Source organism: Pimephales promelas, chromosome 16 (assembly GCF_988280905.1).
Source record: "Pimephales promelas chromosome 16, fPimPro1.hap1.1, whole genome shotgun sequence".
NCBI lineage: Eukaryota > Metazoa > Chordata > Actinopteri > Cypriniformes > Leuciscidae > Pimephales > Pimephales promelas.
The window spans coordinates 19651586-19670800 of record NC_142784.1 but is presented as its reverse complement, the minus strand read 5'-3'; the positions used below and the strand labels follow the sequence as shown (position 1 = coordinate 19670800).

The 19215-nt window shown below is 36.5% G+C and overlaps 2 protein-coding genes across 3 annotated transcripts; one reads left to right on the top strand and one right to left on the bottom strand.

Annotated features, from left to right (window-relative positions):
- The first annotated feature begins 968 nt into the window (after positions 1 to 968).
- Positions 969 to 13669, top strand: clip3 (CAP-GLY domain containing linker protein 3). Of its 2 annotated transcripts, XM_089121173.1 has the most exons (15): positions 982 to 1108; positions 2419 to 2475; positions 3843 to 3991; positions 4130 to 4269; positions 6606 to 6699; positions 6919 to 7080; positions 7283 to 7401; positions 8443 to 8679; positions 8776 to 8911; positions 9027 to 9173; positions 9564 to 9698; positions 9804 to 9927; positions 10648 to 10712; positions 11082 to 11154; positions 11271 to 13669. In XM_089121173.1, exons 3-15 carry the CDS (start codon positions 3862 to 3864, stop codon positions 11326 to 11328), a joined length of 1620 nt encoding a protein of 539 aa, XP_088977299.1. In that variant the 5' UTR covers positions 982 to 1108; positions 2419 to 2475; positions 3843 to 3861; the 3' UTR covers positions 11329 to 13669. The 2 variants fall into 2 exon arrangements, with proteins under 2 accessions (XP_039518513.2, XP_088977299.1); XM_039662579.2 differs by lacking the exon at positions 2419 to 2475 and having other exon boundaries at positions 969 to 1108.
- A 420-nt stretch (positions 13670 to 14089) lies between these two features.
- dharma lies at positions 14090 to 14906 on the bottom strand. The gene is made up of 3 exons (XM_039662583.2): positions 14579 to 14906; positions 14306 to 14493; positions 14090 to 14206 (listed from the first exon to the last, which is right to left on the bottom strand). Exons 1-3 carry the CDS (start codon positions 14904 to 14906, stop codon positions 14108 to 14110), a joined length of 615 nt encoding a protein of 204 aa, XP_039518517.2. The 3' UTR covers positions 14090 to 14107.
- Between the last annotated feature and the right edge of the window lie 4309 nt (positions 14907 to 19215).

Here is a 19215-nt window from a genome sequence, read left to right as displayed (position 1 = left end):
TGTGCATAGTAAACATGATGGTTATTGTAGTTCTAGACTAATGTGACCAGGTACTCATCTCACTTGCACAAAAAATAAATAAATAAATAAATAAAAATCAGTATTCAGTATAAAAAAGTATCAGTACACGGTGGACACATTCATTTTTTTTTTTTTTTTTTTTGATTTGTGAAGTAAAAGTTATAAAAGGATAAAATTAACCCCTTGGGTAAGATGACACTTTGACACAATAATCCTTTAAAATATTAACAGGAATCATATCAAAATTCATTTTTACATTCTGTAAAGATTTATCCAGGGGGAGCTTCCAGTCATTTTACCCCTCTTTTAATATTTGACATTTTCTGATGGCAACTAAAGTAGCAAATGTTCATATTTCTTTCCTATAATAACACATCATTATCATCCTGAACTTGCTTGTATATCTTTCCCCCATAGCAATATAAGTTCAGGATCTTCAAATGTTCTTTGAAAATTCTGAAACATTTAAACGTTTCGACTATTTAAACGTTTAATCGACCATTTAAAACGTTTCAGGGGAAAATAACACTAAGGATGTATAAATGATGTTTTATGTCCTGAGAATAATATTAAATGTTAACTTTGAAAGAACGTTCTGTTAAATTTACTGGAGCAATTCTTGTTCATTCTTCAGAACGTATAAGCAAAAGTTTCTAGAACGTTCCTTTAGCTCATTTATCAACGTGTATATTTAAAATATTTTCAAGATAGCTGACGGTTTGCTGTGTTTGTAGGCGCCAAAGACAATCTGCAATTTATTGCGCCCAGGTTTAATATTACTGTGAGGAATTCCATTTAAATGGACAGAGCCATGAAAGTTATTATTGTAGCTATCCAGATCGTTCGTGTTTAAAATGGCAGGAATCTGTAACGGGGAAAAAAAGCTGGAGTCACAACTAGCAAGTTCAAACGAGCATCATCAAGATTGGTTGAGGAGCAGCAGAGAGGAGAGTGGTCCAGTCGTGAGTCACATCCGTGACGCAGGCAGAGAGAAGGACAAGGCGCAGCATCATCTCCATCCTCCATAGCACAACAACGACTGACAAAAGAGGGGGAAGGAAATCAAGGTTTTGAGGCTTGCTGTCAGGTAAGACAGATATTATTTCGATGTATCCGCTTGGAATTTTCGCCAAATTTAAATGTCCGTGTTTTTCCGCCTAAGAAAAACCTGCTTGTTTTTCATGTGCTGCGTGATGGAGCGTCCATGTTTTCTTGTTGACAGAGCAAGACTGACATGCTTTATAACTAAATATAATGACATAATGCACCTGCTTGTATACATTTAGTCGCTAAATACAGTTTATAGATCATTTTAATTTATTTATCGACGATTAAATTAATAATATTGAGAGTTTTAAAGACAGTGCCAATTCCATTTGTGAACGATCCATTTCTGAATACGCCCCTTTTTTCGTGAAATTAAATATTCAGCAGTCTGGTTGCTCAGATATGCTTTAAATAATATTTCTTATTCTTATGTCAGTAAATTAAAGAGTAGTATGCTCTTTATTCTTATTTATTTATTTATTTTTTGTAAAATGAACAACTGTATACAAATATCATCATTTACAGTTAATGTGTCGTGCACATTATTATGAGATTGCATTTTATCACCTTTATAGTCTGTTTTCCATTATTTAGATGACAAGGCTTTGAATCTTAACCAAGCAGTCATATTCAACTGGAAATTCTGGTGTTATTTTGTATATCATTTTCAAAATTTTTGAATCTTGATGTGCCAATTATCATTACAATACAACATCACATGCAGTCTATTTGTTTAATTGACATCTTTGTTGTGCATTAACACCATCAATGTCTCCCACAGTCTGATGCAATAAGGACATTGAAAGCACTACCACAAACAGCTAATGTGTGTGGGCTTGTATATTCCAACTGCAAAATAAAAACCTTTATAGAAATAGATAATGACTTAATTAATAGAGCAAGAGATGCTAAAGCTAATATTCACTTTGATCATTGCCCTAATAAAATAGTGTTCAGAGTAGATCATATACACTCACCTAAAGGCTTATTAGGAACATCATACTAATACAGGCCATTTTAGTACAGTGAGCTCATTGTCATGTTCAAGAAAACAATTTAAAATGATTCAAGCTTTGAGACATGGATACTTCCAGCAGGATAATGCACCATCAGAGGATGGGTTCATGGTGGCCATAAAGGGATGGACATGCTCAGAAACAATGCTCAGGTAGGCCGTGGCATTTAAACGATGCCCAATTGGCACTAAGGGGCCTAAAGTGTGCCAAGAAAACATCCCCCACTCCATTACACCCCCACCACCAGCCTGCACAGTGGTAACAAGGCATGATGGATCCATGTTCTCATTCTGTTTATGCCAATTCTGACTCTACCATCTGAATGTGTCAACAGAAATCGAGACTCATCACACCAGGCAACATTTTTCCAGTCTTCAAATGTCCAATTTTGGTGAGCTCTTGCAAATTGTAGCCCCTTTTTCCTATTTGTAGTGGAGATTATTGGTAACCGGTGGGGGTCTTCTGCTGTTGTAGCCCATCCGCCTCAAGGTCGTGCGTGTTGTGGCGTCACAAATGCTTTGCTGCATACCTCGGTTGTAACGAGTGGTTATTTCAGTCAAAGTTGCTCTTCTATCAGCTTGAATCAGTCGGCCCATTCTCCTCTGACCTCTAGCATAAACAAGGCATTTTTGCCCACAGGACTGCCGCATACTAGATGTATTTCCCTTTTCCCAGCATTTTTTGTAAACCATAGAAATGGTAGTGCGTGAAAATCCCAGTAACTGAACAGATTGTGAAACACTCACCCGTCTGGCACCAGCAACCATGCCACGCTCAAAATTGATTAAATCACCTTTCTTTCCCATTCTGACATTCAGTTTGGAGTTCAGGACATTGTCTTGACCAGGACCACACCCCTAAATTAATTGAAGCAACTGCCATGCGATCGGTTGATTAGATAATTGCATTAATGAGAAATTGAACAGGTGTTCTTAATAATCCTTTAGATGAGTGTACTGAGTATCCAGACATTTTGTGAAATTGGCATTAAGGGAGGTCACAAGCTGAAAAGTAACAAAAAAGTCTGATGAATTAATTATCGAACATACATCCTTTATACATCCTTCAAAAGCCTTTGATTTCACATTGTGTTCTGCAATGTTAAATCAAAGGCTTTTGAGTATACCCCATTAATAAGTATTTTGATTACTATGACAACAGATGTTGTACAGATGTTTTACTCTAAATTACATGTACATTATATAGTTTCAATATACCCCATGGTCATGTAAATTGCATGTATATCAAATTTAGATGGTCAAAATTATAAAATATATTAGTTGCAATTGAAAAATTGTATATCATGTTGCAGCTTCTCAACATCTTTGCAAATATTCTGTGTAACTTCCAAATTAGTTTTATAAATGCAGGTTCACAGTGGTGATTCTTAAGTGCACATACTGTAGCCTTGGCTCGAATTGTCTGAATAATTTCCTGAATGTTAATTTGATGGCTGAATGAGCAGAATACAGTTACGGGTATCTGAGACATTGCAGTGAGTTATATTCAGCATGGATCTCCTGTAAGATGGCGCAGCCGAACGCTCCTCTGTTCCAGCAGACATTGCTGGAAGCAGTGAGTCACTCGTCCTCTCCACCAGCCTCCATACTAAACTTAGAGCCTTGCAGAGAGGAATATCTGTGGAGTAGCCTAGAGGATTATGATTATACATCTAAAATAACTTGTCCTTTTGTTATTGAGCAGGGATCAAACAAAAAGAATACCGAGAGTGTGATGTGTGTATGAATGTATGTGCAGGCCCAATCACCTAAGCAGAATGACGAAAGAGGAAACTTCTGATGTGGAAGAGGCCCAGCCTGGGTCTGAGTTCATCAGCCCTGTTCATGAACCCCACAAGAAACCCATAGTGCATCCATCTGCACAGGCTCCACTGCCCAAAGACTATGGTGGGTTTCAAAACTAAGTCAATTCTACCCAAACAAGAAGAAATCTAATTTCCTGAAGATTAATTTTTTTTACAAATTTCACAGCACAATGTAGTGGTAATGTAGTTATATCCTGCATTTTATTTGCCTGTATTCCAGCGTTTACCTTCTTTGATCCGAATGATCCAGCCTGCATGGAGATTCTGACAGACTCTCGGACCACAATCCCCGAACTGTTTGCCATTATCCGCCAATGGGTTCCACAAGTTCAACACAAGATTGACATCATTGGCAATGAGGTGAGAGACAGTCTAATAAAGCTTCACGTATTTCTTTGGAATTGCCAGCTGGCTAGACAAAAAACCTGCTAAAGAATATGGGCAACTAACAAAACCTACTTAAACCTAGCATTTGTTTTATACGGAATGAATGAAGACAGTGAACCGTAAATAAATGCCATGTCTACAAGAATAGAGAGGTGTATTGAGTTTCTATTCAGCTTTTTAGTCTTTCTGATTTTGAGGATAGAGTATGGTTTCTAATCCATGGGTTGTGTTCGAACTTGTTGAAAACTTTTGTCCTCTTTACCTTTTTTGAGAGTTTCTCATCTTTCTTTTTAATCTTTCACGTTAATAATTAACAGGCTTGTGTACAGAGGGTAAAGACAGGAATGATGTGCAAATAATTTTGCCAGGTTTATATTAACTTTTGTCCAAATTATTTGCTTGCAGTACAGGGGCCGGTTGCACCAATCGTGCGTAAGTTGGTAAATGGGCACTAAGTTACAACTTACGCACTACTAAATATTTTTTCCGTTGCACCATTAAACTTAGTTTAAACGTAACTCTACGTTCCAACTAAATATTTACGGCAGCCTCCGATCAGGAGTAATGGTTGGAATAAAATATCAGATAGATGAACTGCATCAATAAGCTCTTCTTTTACCTGACAGACTTCAATTCTTTACACATATATGACAATGCTGACATTTACACTCGCTTACATTTTAAGAGAGAGAAGTTTTCATTCAAGTATCGTATTGAATGGAAACTTATTTTTACCGTTAGTAACGCGAGGCAAAAGAAGTTAGAATGAAGGATAAACTGGAATTCACGGCATTTCCACACAACTTCTGCTCACGCATTTGAAGGCTGCTATAGGTTCGTCGAGGCTAAACGTGTTTACGAACAAACGTGTCTACGTTCTACCTTACGAACAAATGGAGCAACGGAATAAAGTAAAGAGTCAGTTGCAAACTAGCTAGTAGTTACTAAGCCTTTAGTGTGGACTTTACGTTACAATTTAAGAAAGAACTTACTGGTGCAACCCTACCCAGGTAAATAAATGTCATTAGATGAACTAATATTGAAAATCTTCCCCAGTTTAGTTTTCATTTTACACGTTGTACCGAGAAAGGGACATAATGTTCATTTTACATTACACGTTTAGTTAGTTCATGCATTCTCTGGGAATCAAATCAATGACTTTGGTGTTTCTTGCTCCATGCAGGACTGTTTGAGGCACAGGAATTTGGGGGACTTTCAGTGTTTTATCTCAGTTCCTAGATGTATAGCACAGACACACAAACAAAATCTAGGCTAAGATAAAGATGTATGGGTGATAGAGAAGTGGGTGCCTTGATGTATTGTATAGTGGTGTCCCTAGAGGTGGTAGAGCTGCAGAGATTGATGGCAGTGCTAATAAGCTGCCTACATTTGACTGATCTCTCCATTGAGTTCTGTCCTAAATCAGCTCCACCTGTCAGATCTAGCTGAAGAAGAACTCTCACTGCCCAGTGCCCACCAGTATCTGACCTTGTGAGTCTGACTTGTGATAATGAGTAATCAATGTAAGAAGTTTCATAAGGTTATAAGGTTTTACAACCCTTGTGACAAGACTTGCTTAAACCAGATCAACCTGACTAGTCTGGGGGATAGAAAAGACCAGCAAAAAACAACATAGGCTGGTTTAAGGTGTATTTTTCAGCGGGGAAATCTAAATCATTAACTCTTTCCCTACCAACTTTCTTTTTTTTTTGACAGCATTTTTGATCATTTTCACAAAATTTTCATGGCCCCCACAATATTTAGTTGCATGAATAACTTAACATGCAAAATATTGAAAGAAAGAACAGACCGTCTGCTTTTAGCTACACTGTGTAACTCTTTTAGTTTATTCTTAGCTAAAAACACTTAGTTCTTTCAAAAATATATGTGCTCATTAATGTATATTTACTTCGTTCAAGTAATAATGTATTCTTGTGAGAGTATAATATGCCATTGAAAATACATGCGGGTAAGGGGTTCTAATGTCGGTCGCCATGTTGCCCTCCATCTTGAAAGTACAGTTGTGATGTTGTGGATGACTCAGCAAAAAAGCCTTTCTTCTATCACTTGTAATCAATATTTAATGGTATAATTTTTCATCATTAGAGTGCATCTCACTAATATGGCTCTTGTCCAGCTTTGAGAGTGGCCAGTTGCTTTTGAAAAACTTCATCTACTCAGGACCAGAATTTCCGCGCGAACATTATTTGCCGCATTATTTATTAATTGGATTCCAGATGCATGGAAGTCCAACATGTGCTGATCATCACTTGATGTACAGTATTTCACATTGTCACTATCACTTTCAGATTTTAAAGCGAGGTTGCCATGTCAATGACCGTGACGGCCTGACGGATATGACTCTTCTCCACTACTGCTGCAAAGCAGGGGCTCACGGAGTAGGTAAGTGGCATTGGAGTTGACGGTTGGAGGACTTTGCCCTGACTTGCCTTACATTCCACAAATTTTTTTTGATAATTAAAGTTTGAGGACTTCTCTAGTTCTTAATCCTTTAAAAGCTCTTACATTGCTGTGCATTTTACACTTGCCAACATTATAAAAGCATATATAGCCTGCAGAATGTACCATTCCTCCTATAGTAACAAAGTGTTTTCCTCTCAGGTGATCCCGAGGCAGCGTTGCGGCTGTCCAATCAGCTGATTGCCCTGGGAGCTGATGTGAGTCTGCGCAGTCGCTGGACCAACATGAACGCCCTCCATTATGCAGCTTACTTCGATGTGCCAGAACTGATTCGTGTTTTGCTCAAATCCTGCAAGCCTAAAGGTGACTTCCAGTGTTTGTATTCATGACGGCATCTAAACTTTACAGAGTAGACAGATGCTTTAGAGACAATCTAACTACATTCTCACACACACTGAGGCAGAAAATGCAAAATGTTTCAGCAAATGATGAAGTGGCTAATGATGTGCATTAGGCAGTTCATTACATTTTCCACTAAAATTGGGATATCTGTTTCTCTACACAGTGCTCAACTCCACCTGCAGTGACTTTTATCATGGCACAGCCCTGCACATCGCCGCCTCCAACCTCTGCCTGGGTGCTGTCAAGTGTCTGCTCGAGCACGGAGCCAACCCTACTGTCAGAGTGAGCATGATGATTTAAACTTACTGTACTTTGCTTGAGCTAATCAGTCTAATTGGCTGTGTTATTATTCCACTCTCATTTTGAATCAATGTTTGATTGGTCTGTATTTCAGAATACATTAGTAGCCAAAGAATGTTAGTATGGACCCAAATGTACATACATATATATATAAACAAGTATAGTTAATATAGTTAATATATATATATATATATTACTATGCTATTACCTACTATATATTACTATATATTACCTTATATATATATATTACCTACTATTTTCAAATCTTGTGCTCACCAAGGCTGCATTTATTTGATTAAAAATACAGTAAAAAATGTTTATATTGTGAAATACTTTCTTTGATTAATAGAAAGTTGTAAAGCAATATTTACACAAACGTTATTAAAAACTTAAATGATATGGCTCAGCAGGCCATATCTGTAATCTCAAAATTATAAATATTGTTTGTTTGAGTAAAACTTTATAGGTTTTTACTATTATTTCCTAATTTATTTCCTTATTTTTCCTAAGTAATATCTCTGTAAATATAAGTGGATTTGATAGCTTGGGGGCTTCTTGACTATTAGTCAAAGTCAGAGATAATGATGACAATATTTAAAAATCTAATTGTTTTCTTTTAATTGTCACTCTCCTAAAATTCCACCAGTGTTTCCATTCCAGCTTTGCCTATATGCGGTATCTTTTATTATTATTTAATTATTTAAATGTAATTTAAATAAATACTGGTATCTCATTTGGTCCATTTGTTCAATTTCACCTTGTCCATAATTTCACATTGGGCAATCTGTTTTCACATTGGGCAATCTGCCTGTGCTTATCCTGTTTTGACCTCCCTTGCCTGTGCTTAGTGTTGCTTACTGTTATTAGTTGTCTTTGGTCCTGTTCTGTGATTGTACTGTTTATTTTTCTGTAAAACTGAAAATAATACAATAAATAAATAATATAAAAATAAAAAAAATAAGAAGATAAACGTTGGTCTGGTTAGACTATGACTGACAAATATAATCTCTCTGCGTGTTGTAGAATGATAAGGGTCAAGAGCCAGCTGAGGTTGTCCCTGACCCCATGGACATGAGTCTGGATAAGGCTGAAGCCGCCATGGTGGCTAAAGAGCTGAAACAGTTGCTGCTGGACGCTGTGCCTCTCAGCTGTAACCTACCCCGTGCCACCCTGCCCAACTATGACAACATCCCTGGTAACCTCATGCTCTCCTCCCTGGGCCTCAAACTAGGGGACCGTGTAGTGCTGGACGACACAAAGGTGGGTGTATTAAAGATTTGAACAATGGATGTGAATGTGGTCTGAAGGTCCTTAGAGTAAATAGGATATGTAAGACATAACACCTCTCTCCTGCAGACTGGCACCCTCCGTTTCTGTGGCACCACTGAGTTTGCTAGCGGGCAATGGGTTGGTATTGAGCTTGACGAGACGGAGGGCAAGAATGATGGGAGTGTGGGTGGAATCCGCTATTTTATCTGCTCCCCAAAACAAGGTGTGTTCTCTTCGTTTCTGTAGTATAAAAGTCATTTGTAATGACAACAGCACGCTTAAATTGACTCCAGACTGAGTATTCAGATGAAATAATCTGTTTAATTTCTATTTTTCAGGCATCTTTGCCCCTGTGTCAAAAATCAGCAAAGCTCTTGAGCAGACCCCCTCTTCGGTCACCTCCACCCCAAAAACCCCTCGCATGGATTTGTCTCGCGTCACTGGCAAAATCAAGAAAGAGAAAAAAGAGAAAGATCGTGTGAAGAGTGAGTGATAATTCTAGATTGTTTATTAACAAGACATAGCAGCTTATACATAGAGACCATTGACACACATTTATACACATAAAAACCTAACAACAACAACAAACATAAATAGATGTAAAGATATAGTAGTGTGTATACAGGTACAGTGATAAGTTTAAGTAATTGGTTAATTTAGTGTGATTTAATAGTAATCATTATTATTAATAAAACATTTTGGGAATGTTGTGGAGAGAGAAAAATATACAGTATAGATATAAACTCACTGTGATAAATAGTTACCAAGACCACTAAAACAATCATAATAATACTATTTATATCTAATTTATATGTGTGATATGATTCTGTAGGCTATTGCCAAACTGAATTACATTTGATTTGCTTCTCCACCAGCTCCAAGAAAGAAGTCTGTGTCCGGGGTCAGTTTGGATCCTGATGGAGTCAAGGTTGAGGTTGGGGATCAGGTGCTGGTGGCAGGCCAAAAACAAGGGATTGTCCGCTTTTTTGGAAAGACAGACTTTGCCCCTGGTATGTCAATTTGTGTTTCCATAATAACTAATATGAAATGAGTCGTACAATTACCATATTGTGCCGTGAGAATTTAGTATTTTGTGTGTGCATTCTTGTGATCAGGATATTGGTTTGGTGTGGAGTTGGAGCATCCCACTGGAAAGCATGATGGCAGCGTATTTGGAGTGCGTTACTTCCACTGTTTGCCCAAATATGGAGTTTTTGCACCACCTTCACGTGTTCAGAGGTAAAATCTTCAACTTAAGCCCTATTCGGACGAGACTAGTTTTTCGGGGAGAAATTTGTGTTTCACAGACTTTATTTGCAATTTTAATCCTGTCCGAATCAGCCAAGTTACCTACTGTTTTACAGCAAACTCAATGGTTCTCAAAGAAATCTAATGGCGTCTGTATGTGAATTTAATCAGTAGCCTACACGATGAAATCAAAGACGTCCAGTGATAAGAATTGTAACTCGAACGTTGTTTAGGAATCTATTCCTGTCCAAATTTGGCTTTATTTAAAAGGCAAGTGGAAGGCAATGGTCTGTTCATATTCTTTTGCCAAAACAGCAGAACATATAACTGTAAAAGTCGTGTAACTGGACTTTTACAGTTATATGTTCTGCTGTTTTGGTTAAAGAATATGAACGGACCATTGCCTTCCACTTGGATTTTATTCCTGGATAGCAAAAGCATTTGCAGGAAGGTTTCACTACAAATGAAAGGTAATGATAGAGTACCTGAACAATGTAAGGGGTTGGGCCTAAGTAAATGTGCTAAAATACTACCTAAACCATCTGGTGTAAGATGATAAGGTGTATTGTGTAAGGTGAAAAACAAGGACACTTAGTAAAATGTCAATTTAAACATCCATATGTTTAAGTTGCTTAGATTAAGTCACCAAAAATCACCAGCAGTATGTTTTAATTTAAAAAAAAAAAAAATGTTTTATTGTAAATCTTGCAGAATTGCAGGGCCCAGAGATCCCCAGGCGGATGGGACACAAGTGAAGAAAGTCCACCAGGTGACTAGTAAGTATAGCAATAAGGAGCATGTTTATCAATTTGGAAAATATGTTTTTCCCTGTTTTTAAAGCAATCTTTTTCGCAATCAGAGTGTATGTATTTATATGAATAAACAAAACAAGCTAACATTTAGTCCTCCATTTTGCATTTATCTTGTCAATTTGGCATACAGCGCCCCTTAACGTCCATAATGTGTAATAGCAATAAGAAGTTTTCCCCTCTAGTTCAGCTGCCTGATTGCATGCATTAAAGAACAGAAACAGATCATTCTTATTATGCAATATGCATCATACAATATTTATATGAATGGACAACATTCCCACATGGCAGTCTCAGGTACATGTTTGTAATGTTTCAACCTCCTCTTCTCCACAGTGTCCCAGCCGAAGCGGAATTTTAATGCGGTGCGATCTCCGAAAGACATAACATCGGAAAGTTCCATATCCAGGTATGCTTGTGTCCCACAAGTGACATATCTGTTTTGGCCCCAGCTGTGAATCTATAATGTATGCTGTGTTAGAAGATTAAACAGCACTTTACTTTCAAGATTTGTTTCTATTGTAGCAGGTTGCTGTTCTGTTGCTGGTTTCCCTGGATGCTCCGTGCAGAGATGCAGTCCTAAATCCACAGCTTACATCTTTAATTCTATCCCCCTTCCTCTTTCTGTTCCTCCTCAAGATAAAATCTCACCCATTCTATGTACTTCCATTATTCATATGTGCTTCACTCTGTGAAATACCCAGACTGCTGTCCCACCCCTTTGACAGCAATTCAATAGCAAAAAAATAGTGCCTTGTCAAGTAACAAACGTCCTGCATTCCGATGATTGAAGTATAGACGAACAATCTTTTATGAAATCAAAATAAGGGAAAATCATCCCATCTAAAAGCCATGCATATCTCTCTCTTTTTTTTTTGCTAAACCACTGTTGGTAGATAATTGGCAGTATTCAAGCTTGCTAATACAGTCATTATACACAAAAGTAGGCTTGTACATCTGTTTTAATTTGTAAAGGTGCTCTTTTGTTTTTTTTGGAAACATGCTGCTGTATTATGCACCTTTACTGTCTCACTTTTCAGTATTTTATTATATATAAACTTTGGTTTCTAAGTTTCAAATGCCTTTAAATGAACTAGTAGGTGACATTAGCAAACATCTAAAAAAAACATCAAATGATCTTATGCTCGTCACAATTTATGCAGTCTGTAGTCTGAAAATATTCATGCTGCCAATGTGAAAAAGAACTGGGTTTTGTCATCTGAGCCCAATGTTTTCTTCATCTACAGTGAAACTGTAAGTGTGTAGATTCAAATATAGAATATCTTGCATGAAATAAGCAGGCATGGGCACGTTTTCAGGTCATTAACTGCTCTGAAATGAGGTGAGAGGCCTGCTTTAGATATCAGTTAATAACTTTTCATTCAATTAAAATCTACCATAAAACCAAAGCGCAAGCTCCATGATATAGCAAAAGCGAAATGACTGTATCTTTCACTCCAAAATATACTGTTAAGAATCACACTTCAATAATGCAATTCTTAAAAGGAGGCATGTTTATTCTTGACCTTTCATAAAAAACCAGGTGAAAATTAAAGCATTTGCTTATTTTGTAAACCGAAATAACCATACAAAATCACAATCGTGTTTCTTTCGCCAAAAAAATATTTAAATCAAAATAGTAGTAGTATAGTTTAAAGTGAAGAAAAATTCGCTCATTGTACAATTTATTTTTAACAAAAAATTAAAAATCAATCCTCATCTATCGTCTAAAGTCAAGAGATGCTAGAACAGACTACCTATCCCTTCTCACTCTCCCTCCATCAGTTTTCACTTGGATTAGTTTTGTAAATGCCGTTCTTTAAAATCCTGATCATGAAAACAGTACGTGCTTATGATATCGTATTCAAGTGTGTGAGTAATAACAGCAATATTTACTCTTGTGTCAACATGCTATATGAATATGGAAATCTTTATGACCACCCTGCGGTAGCACAGCATGAGTGAAAGTGTCTGTCCGTAATTATAGATGACCTGGGATCAACCAACAGTATCACCACAGTGATCCTAGAGCGGGCAGATTTTGTCAAGGAGAGAATAAAAAAACAACGACTTGACTTGTGCACTTACCTTCTTGTGAACACCTGGTCAACTGCACTGGTTTACAAAAAAGAGCAACTTGCAAAATTGAAAATGTCCTGCTTGAGCAGATCTAGACAGCTTTTGATTTCTTCTGCCGCCATGCCATTATTTCATTGAAGAATTCTTGAATTTGTGTGGTAGGTTTAGCAATGACACTGTAGTGAGTAGAATAGTGCATCTTCTGGTGAAGTGCAAAGGTCAGCTCACAAAAAAAAAAAAAAAACTGAAATTGTGCATTATCATTTTGTGACTTATGGAGTACAGTATATTGCTTTTTGGTGACTTAAAGTTGTACAACGCATCAATATAACACTGTTATTTACCTTGATTTCAGGACAAATCACATTCTGTTTTTGATGCCAAAAGGAGAGTAAAAGTATGACTGTAAAGTGAAATTTCATATGTAAGTAACTCGCACTGACTGGCTCACCCTCCACGCTTTCAAGAGTTTCAGAGTGACATCTAGCACTGTCAGCAAAGCCTTCTGTCATTTTCTATCCAGTTTGTGTAATTGGTAATAGTTCATTTGTAAACATTTATTGGTCTGAGAAAATATATATTTTAATAATTTCACAAGGTACTTTTTTAACGTCCTGTGCTTTGTTTTCATGTTAAATATACTCTGTAAATCAGACTAACGTGGATCTTATTCATGAACTCAGTTTTGGATTTGATGGACAACATAACTGTACTGCATGCTGTGTATACATTTGCAGGTTTCTTTTTCCTACAGTATATCAGCATGAAAAAGCTCATTAATTACTTAAAGTGAAACTATCCTGACTATGGACAAATGGATAATAAACATTAGTGTTTTATACTTAGTTTGACTGTGTTGGTTTGGTTGATTACATTATCATCTATCTGTTTCTATTCATCCAGCATCTTTCACTCTAAAACATGTCTATTATGGTAAAAAAAAAAAAGATAAGTTATGACAACATATGTTTTTACATTGCTTTAACTCAAAGCATTTTCATTAAGTTAAACGTTTAAGTCAATTTTAATGTAAGTTTAATCTATCTATCTATCTATCTATCTATCTATCTATCTATCTATCTATCTATCTATCTATCTATCTATCTATCTATCTATCTATCTATCTATCTATCTATCTATCTATCTATCTATCCAAATAAGCCAAACTCAAGTTTATTTCACTGAGAAAATGTTTATTTAAAATTGTAAACATCTGTAAATGTAATTTTAAAAACAACGTTAAAAAGTAATCGAGCCGTTTATGTTGACGTTTCAATCATGAATTAATCTGATTCCTGATGATCATCGGGAGCGCGCCTCGCGTTTTTGTCAGGGCAGGTTGTTTGTCGCTTTCTGCGTGCACGTCGATTTTTGAACCACACCTAAAAATAAATAACTGGATTATAGTCATTGTATATATTTATATGGAAATGTTAGCAGATAATACGAAATATTGTTCCAACTAAAGAGCGTTATCTTACCCGGACAGTTTCCTCGCTGAGGCCGGTGTTCTTGGCTAAGTCCGCCCGGGTTTCAGCGGTCGGGTAGTCGGTGAGCGCGAAGAGTCGCTCGAGCTGCTCCGTCTGGCTGTCGGTGAAGACCGTTCGGATTCGATAGCGCTGTTTCTGAGCTACAGTTGGGTGGCAGTGATTCTCAACTGTTTCACAACCTGAAGGCGATTACAAATTCAGTTAAAAACAATAGCCTACCAAAATAAATTAAATTAATTTAAAAATAAAGTTAAAAAGGCATACCTGATCCGGCAAAAGGGCAAGGCCACTGTTGACCTGCATAGTAATTTGAATTAAAAGCTGGTTGATAATATGAGACTGGAACACAGCAGCTGTACATTCCTGCCCATGATGATGATGATGATGATGATGATGGAAAGTTCATCATCAGTGCTGCATGGTCACAATGACCTCTAGGTCCATCCTGGGTGAGCAGGTCAAGTGTCGTCAAGTGCCCTGGGAAATCTTGAGAAGATGCTGGATGATCCAATCCAGGTGATTCAGCTGTTTGTTTGCTGGCATCTCCCAAGATGTAATCAATAGAGAAGTTAGAAAATTTCTGAGTTGCCATGTTCAAGTAGGGGTCCAGAGAAGCTGGTGTGATGCACTCTCTCCTCTAGCTCTCCTTTAATAATGATATGGAGCTGGAGAGTTGTAGGCCTATTTGTACCCCCTGTATCTTTTTAACTGAGGTATTAATGTATTTATATCGGTCCATCAACACCTCTTTGTATAGGTGGAAGTCAAAGGAAATTAGGCCTACACTTTGAAGATCCACTTTGAAGATCATTAAACCCTTTTAACCTGACACTTGTAATAGACCTACACCTGTAATGATTCCTATTAATGTTTATTGATCACACTTCGATACTAAAAGATACTGGTTTTGATTCCCCAGCGTGACTTTTTCAAGGCGATCGTTATTTAGAACTTATCACTTTTATTGTTTCCATGGCGACGCGTCATTCCCTTTTATGTCATTGCCACTGCTTTTATTTGTTTTTTCCTTTTTTATTAAAATATTCTCGAACTTGCTAACTATAACATGAAAAAATGTGATATTCTGATTGTCAAATATGTGTTTTGTTTAAACAGCCAACGCGCGAAAGCACATTTGAATTTAGCAGATCACATGACGTACCGAACATTCTTATCGCAGTGATCTTGGGTCGAAGTAGGCTAATAACTAACTTAAGTAATAACAAAATAATAAGTTATAACTATTTAATGTTTTTTATGTGTACAAAATACAATAATAAAAATGTCTCATTTGAAATATTCCTATGCATGAATTATTTTAATTTTAATTTTAATTGTATTTAATTTGGGCTATGGGATATAATCATGTTATTATATTGGATAAGGTTTATATTGTATTCAGTTTATCAGAAAGAAATAACTTGACACGTTCAAAGAGACACTCGTGTTTTGAAATTGTGTCGCCATCTTGTGGTCTTATTTAGAAACTTTAATAAAGCTACAATTTTAACAGCCCTACAGAATATATATATATATATATATATATATATATATATATATATATATATATATATATATATATATATATATATATATATATATAAATAATAATAGCTCCTTTTTTAAAGTCCCATTTTAGTATGATACCTAGAAAGATAACATTGAATCTGCTGCAAGCAATAATAAATGCATAATTTAAATATAATCAATTGAACAGAATAAAAAACAGGGACTGCATTATCATATTATTACTAAACAAGGCCAATGTCTGTCTGTGGATAGAGGAATTATTCAAAAGCCTTCAGCGTTACATATGCGTTGCATGCCAATATATCAGGGTTAACTCAAGATTAAATGATCATGGTTATTTTAAAGCACAAGCAGCAGCTATAGCTTATGGATGTCACAAGTAATGTCTAAGCGAGTGTGCATTTTACAAACCAGCAGATTCTCACAATATAACTCAGCTTACATCATTAATATTCGATTATTTTTAAGCTACTTGGATTTACAAAGAATAAAAATCCCACTGAGCGGATATTGGTTTTGTCTCTTTGCCAAAGAGATCATGGATCATTTGATAATCTACAAGGCCCACCAAGCACATACAAAAAATACAGAATACTGCATGCCCTTCATTGCATTTTTTTTTTATTTTTTATGTAGGCCTATTAAACACAAACTTATTATCGATGCCCTGATGATCAGTTACAGGGATTTTGTTTCAATAATCTGTGAATGAGTGAGATCTTTAGGAATGAAAGGTTGGCCCTTCCATTGAATCTTGTAAGCTCTTTGATACATGTGGGACTTTCATTAACAACAACTTCAATTACTTTCTCAGTAGCAAGATAAAAGAGCATAGGCATATGTGTTTAATCAGTCAGTATCTTCCACTTCAGTCAGAACAGTCATACAAGTACGACTCACACTAAACAAACCTCATTTGCATGATAAAGGCAACATTCGGATTCAGAGCATTCAGCTGAATCATGTGGTTGACCCATATTCAGTTCTGCGATGCGTTTCTAGAGAACATCAGTGTGGTTGTAAGCATCCATCTGTACAGCCAGGATTTGCACAATGCCACTGACAAGCATTGATATGATTTGGGCCAATAGGCAATTAACAAATGCATGAACTCCAAATCAAACTGATCTGGTGATGGAATTCAAGCTCCAGTGAGTTAGATCCCAAAAACACAAAGGCAAGTTTGAATATTCTAATCTAAAGCAATCAATCCAAAGCATAGACAAACAAGAGCGATTTCGAAGGTTACTCTCTTGCTTTTCTCCATTGAGTCAAAGGTAAGACACTGTTGTAAAGAATATTCAGCCACAACAACAGTTCTCTATTGATTAGCTCAGTCATTTACTGAAGAAATGGGCCCTGATGGTGTCTTTTGCATAAACTGCATGTGGACAATGTTGCTCTGTTTATTTATAAAAATGACATCCCACCATCCAATTGAAACGTTTAAAGTGCACATTTATTTACATTCATTGGATCCTTTTATTCCTCTGCTGAACTGCTGCATTAAAGGCCAAGCTTCTCCTTGACTGTTCCAGATGGCTGGAAAAGCAACTCGTATCTCAACTCGTATAGGTAAGAGTGTCTGCTGCCTCAGGCCAACTTGATTTGTTGCCCCGTCACAAAGCAATTAGAATTATGAACTGTGTGTCATACAAGCATCTCAAGGTCAGCTTTTCAAATTCAACTCTACACCAGATATACTGTAAAAGCAGATCAAATGTCACCGAGTACATTTGTGCCAAGGAAAGGTATTTATCAGTTGACTGAAACCAGAGGAGTAGCACAGAGGTTCCTGAGAAATATTTAGTAAACCATAGTTATAAATGTAATTATGTCTTTTAATTGCAATAGCAATAGTAATATGCAGTATAAAACCAGTGACACACAAAAAAAGATGAAATTCAAAAATTAAAATTTTGGGTTTTTCATACAAAATACTCTTCATTTTAAGGTTACATAGTTATACTTACTCAAATAGGTACTGAGTAATATTAATTATACATGCTTACTATAGAGTTGCGGTTTGGGTTAGGTTTAATTGTTTGTTATTATGCACAATTTACTGTTTATGTAGTGTGTAACTATGTCACCTTTAAATAAAGTGTTACCAAATTCTGCCATCATTTATTCTTGTGTCGTTTCAAAACCCATGACGTTCGTTCACCATTGGAAAATAATTGAAAATAGGCAACTTTTAATTAAATCAGGGATATTTTTTCTGTCCCTCTATTGAAAGTCTGTTCACCCAAAACTCATGAATGTTTTGAACTATAGATTTTCAAATAAATACTTTCAATGGAGGGACAGATATTTGCCTACATCTTCATTTATGTTTCGAAGTTGAACGAAAATGTTTGAAACGAGATGAGAGTGAGTGAGTACAGACCTATTGATGACAGAATTTTACATTTTGGGTGACTATCCCTTTAAGATAATCGAAAGCAGCGGTTAACAAATTGGGGTGCTAGAAAATGTCCCCTGAAAATGTGTGAGAGAGAAAAAATACAGTGAATTTTTACATTAAGTAGCATAATATAAACCAAAATATACGGTAGCCTAATTCTCTGGAGAGAAATAAGTTTCAAGAGTCGCTTAATCATCTTTCTCCAGGGAAGACTGTTGTGCTGTTGTAGATTTTACAGAGTAGGCTAGCCTTGAGAGATAGACAAGATTCAGACAACTTAGCCTTTCTTTCTTTCTTTCTTTCTTTCTTTCTTTCTTTCTTTCTTTCTTTCTTTCTTTCTTTCTTTCTTTCTTTCTTTTTTGGGGTGGGGGTGAGGGCTACGAAGATAATATCAGGCATTTGAATGCTGCTTTTCCGCGCGTTTCTTTGCTGGTTGAAACCACGGTTGTAACAGTGGTGACCTAATTTCAGTGTGCTTTGACTCGTGATCTAGCAAATGCGAGCAAAGCTTCTGGTGTCCTTTGAAACCCCATCCAAAGAAGACATTTTATATTAGCACACTCATTTGACACGCTTTGAGGTTTACAGTACTGCAACGAAAGGAAGATATTCACACAGCCCGAGATCAAAGGGTGACGTTGAATGTGTTAAACGGTTCACGGAACAACCAGAAGAGGGAGACATTCTATTAGAAGACCTGCATCTGGATGACGGCATTACATTATTACAATAACAATGAACGATTCATTGGAAGAATGGAGTTAATTTATGAGAACATAATTATGTCTTCCTTTCTGTTTGTAGGCTGCAGAAAAACAGCAAACATCTGAACACAGGTGAATATTAATAGGCCATGTAATTGCAAGTTCAAAGGGCATAGTCTTAAAATAATTGTATTAGCCAATATGCTTATCTTATCATTGAGCTTATCTGTCTTCATTTATTCACTCTTCTGTGAAACACA

Coding starts and splice junctions, on each gene's coding strand:
- clip3 (XM_039662579.2), top strand. CDS start 3,862: ATGACGAAAGAGGAAACTTCTGATGTGGAAGAGGCCCAGCCTGGGTCT. Junction 6,700..6,918: donor AGCAGGGGCTCACGGAGTAG/GTAAGTGGCATT, acceptor TTTTCCTCTCAG/GTGATCCCGAGGCAGCGTTG. Junction 10,713..11,081: donor GAAAGTCCACCAGGTGACTA/GTAAGTATAGCA, acceptor TCTTCTCCACAG/TGTCCCAGCCGAAGCGGAAT.
- dharma (XM_039662583.2), bottom strand. CDS start 14,906: ATGGCAACTCAGAAATTTTCTAACTTCTCTATTGATTACATCTTGGGA. Junction 14,494..14,578: donor TTGCCCTTTTGCCGGATCAG/GTATGCCTTTTT, acceptor AATCGCCTTCAG/GTTGTGAAACAGTTGAGAAT. Junction 14,207..14,305: donor TCAGCGAGGAAACTGTCCGG/GTAAGATAACGC, acceptor ATTTATTTTTAG/GTGTGGTTCAAAAATCGACG.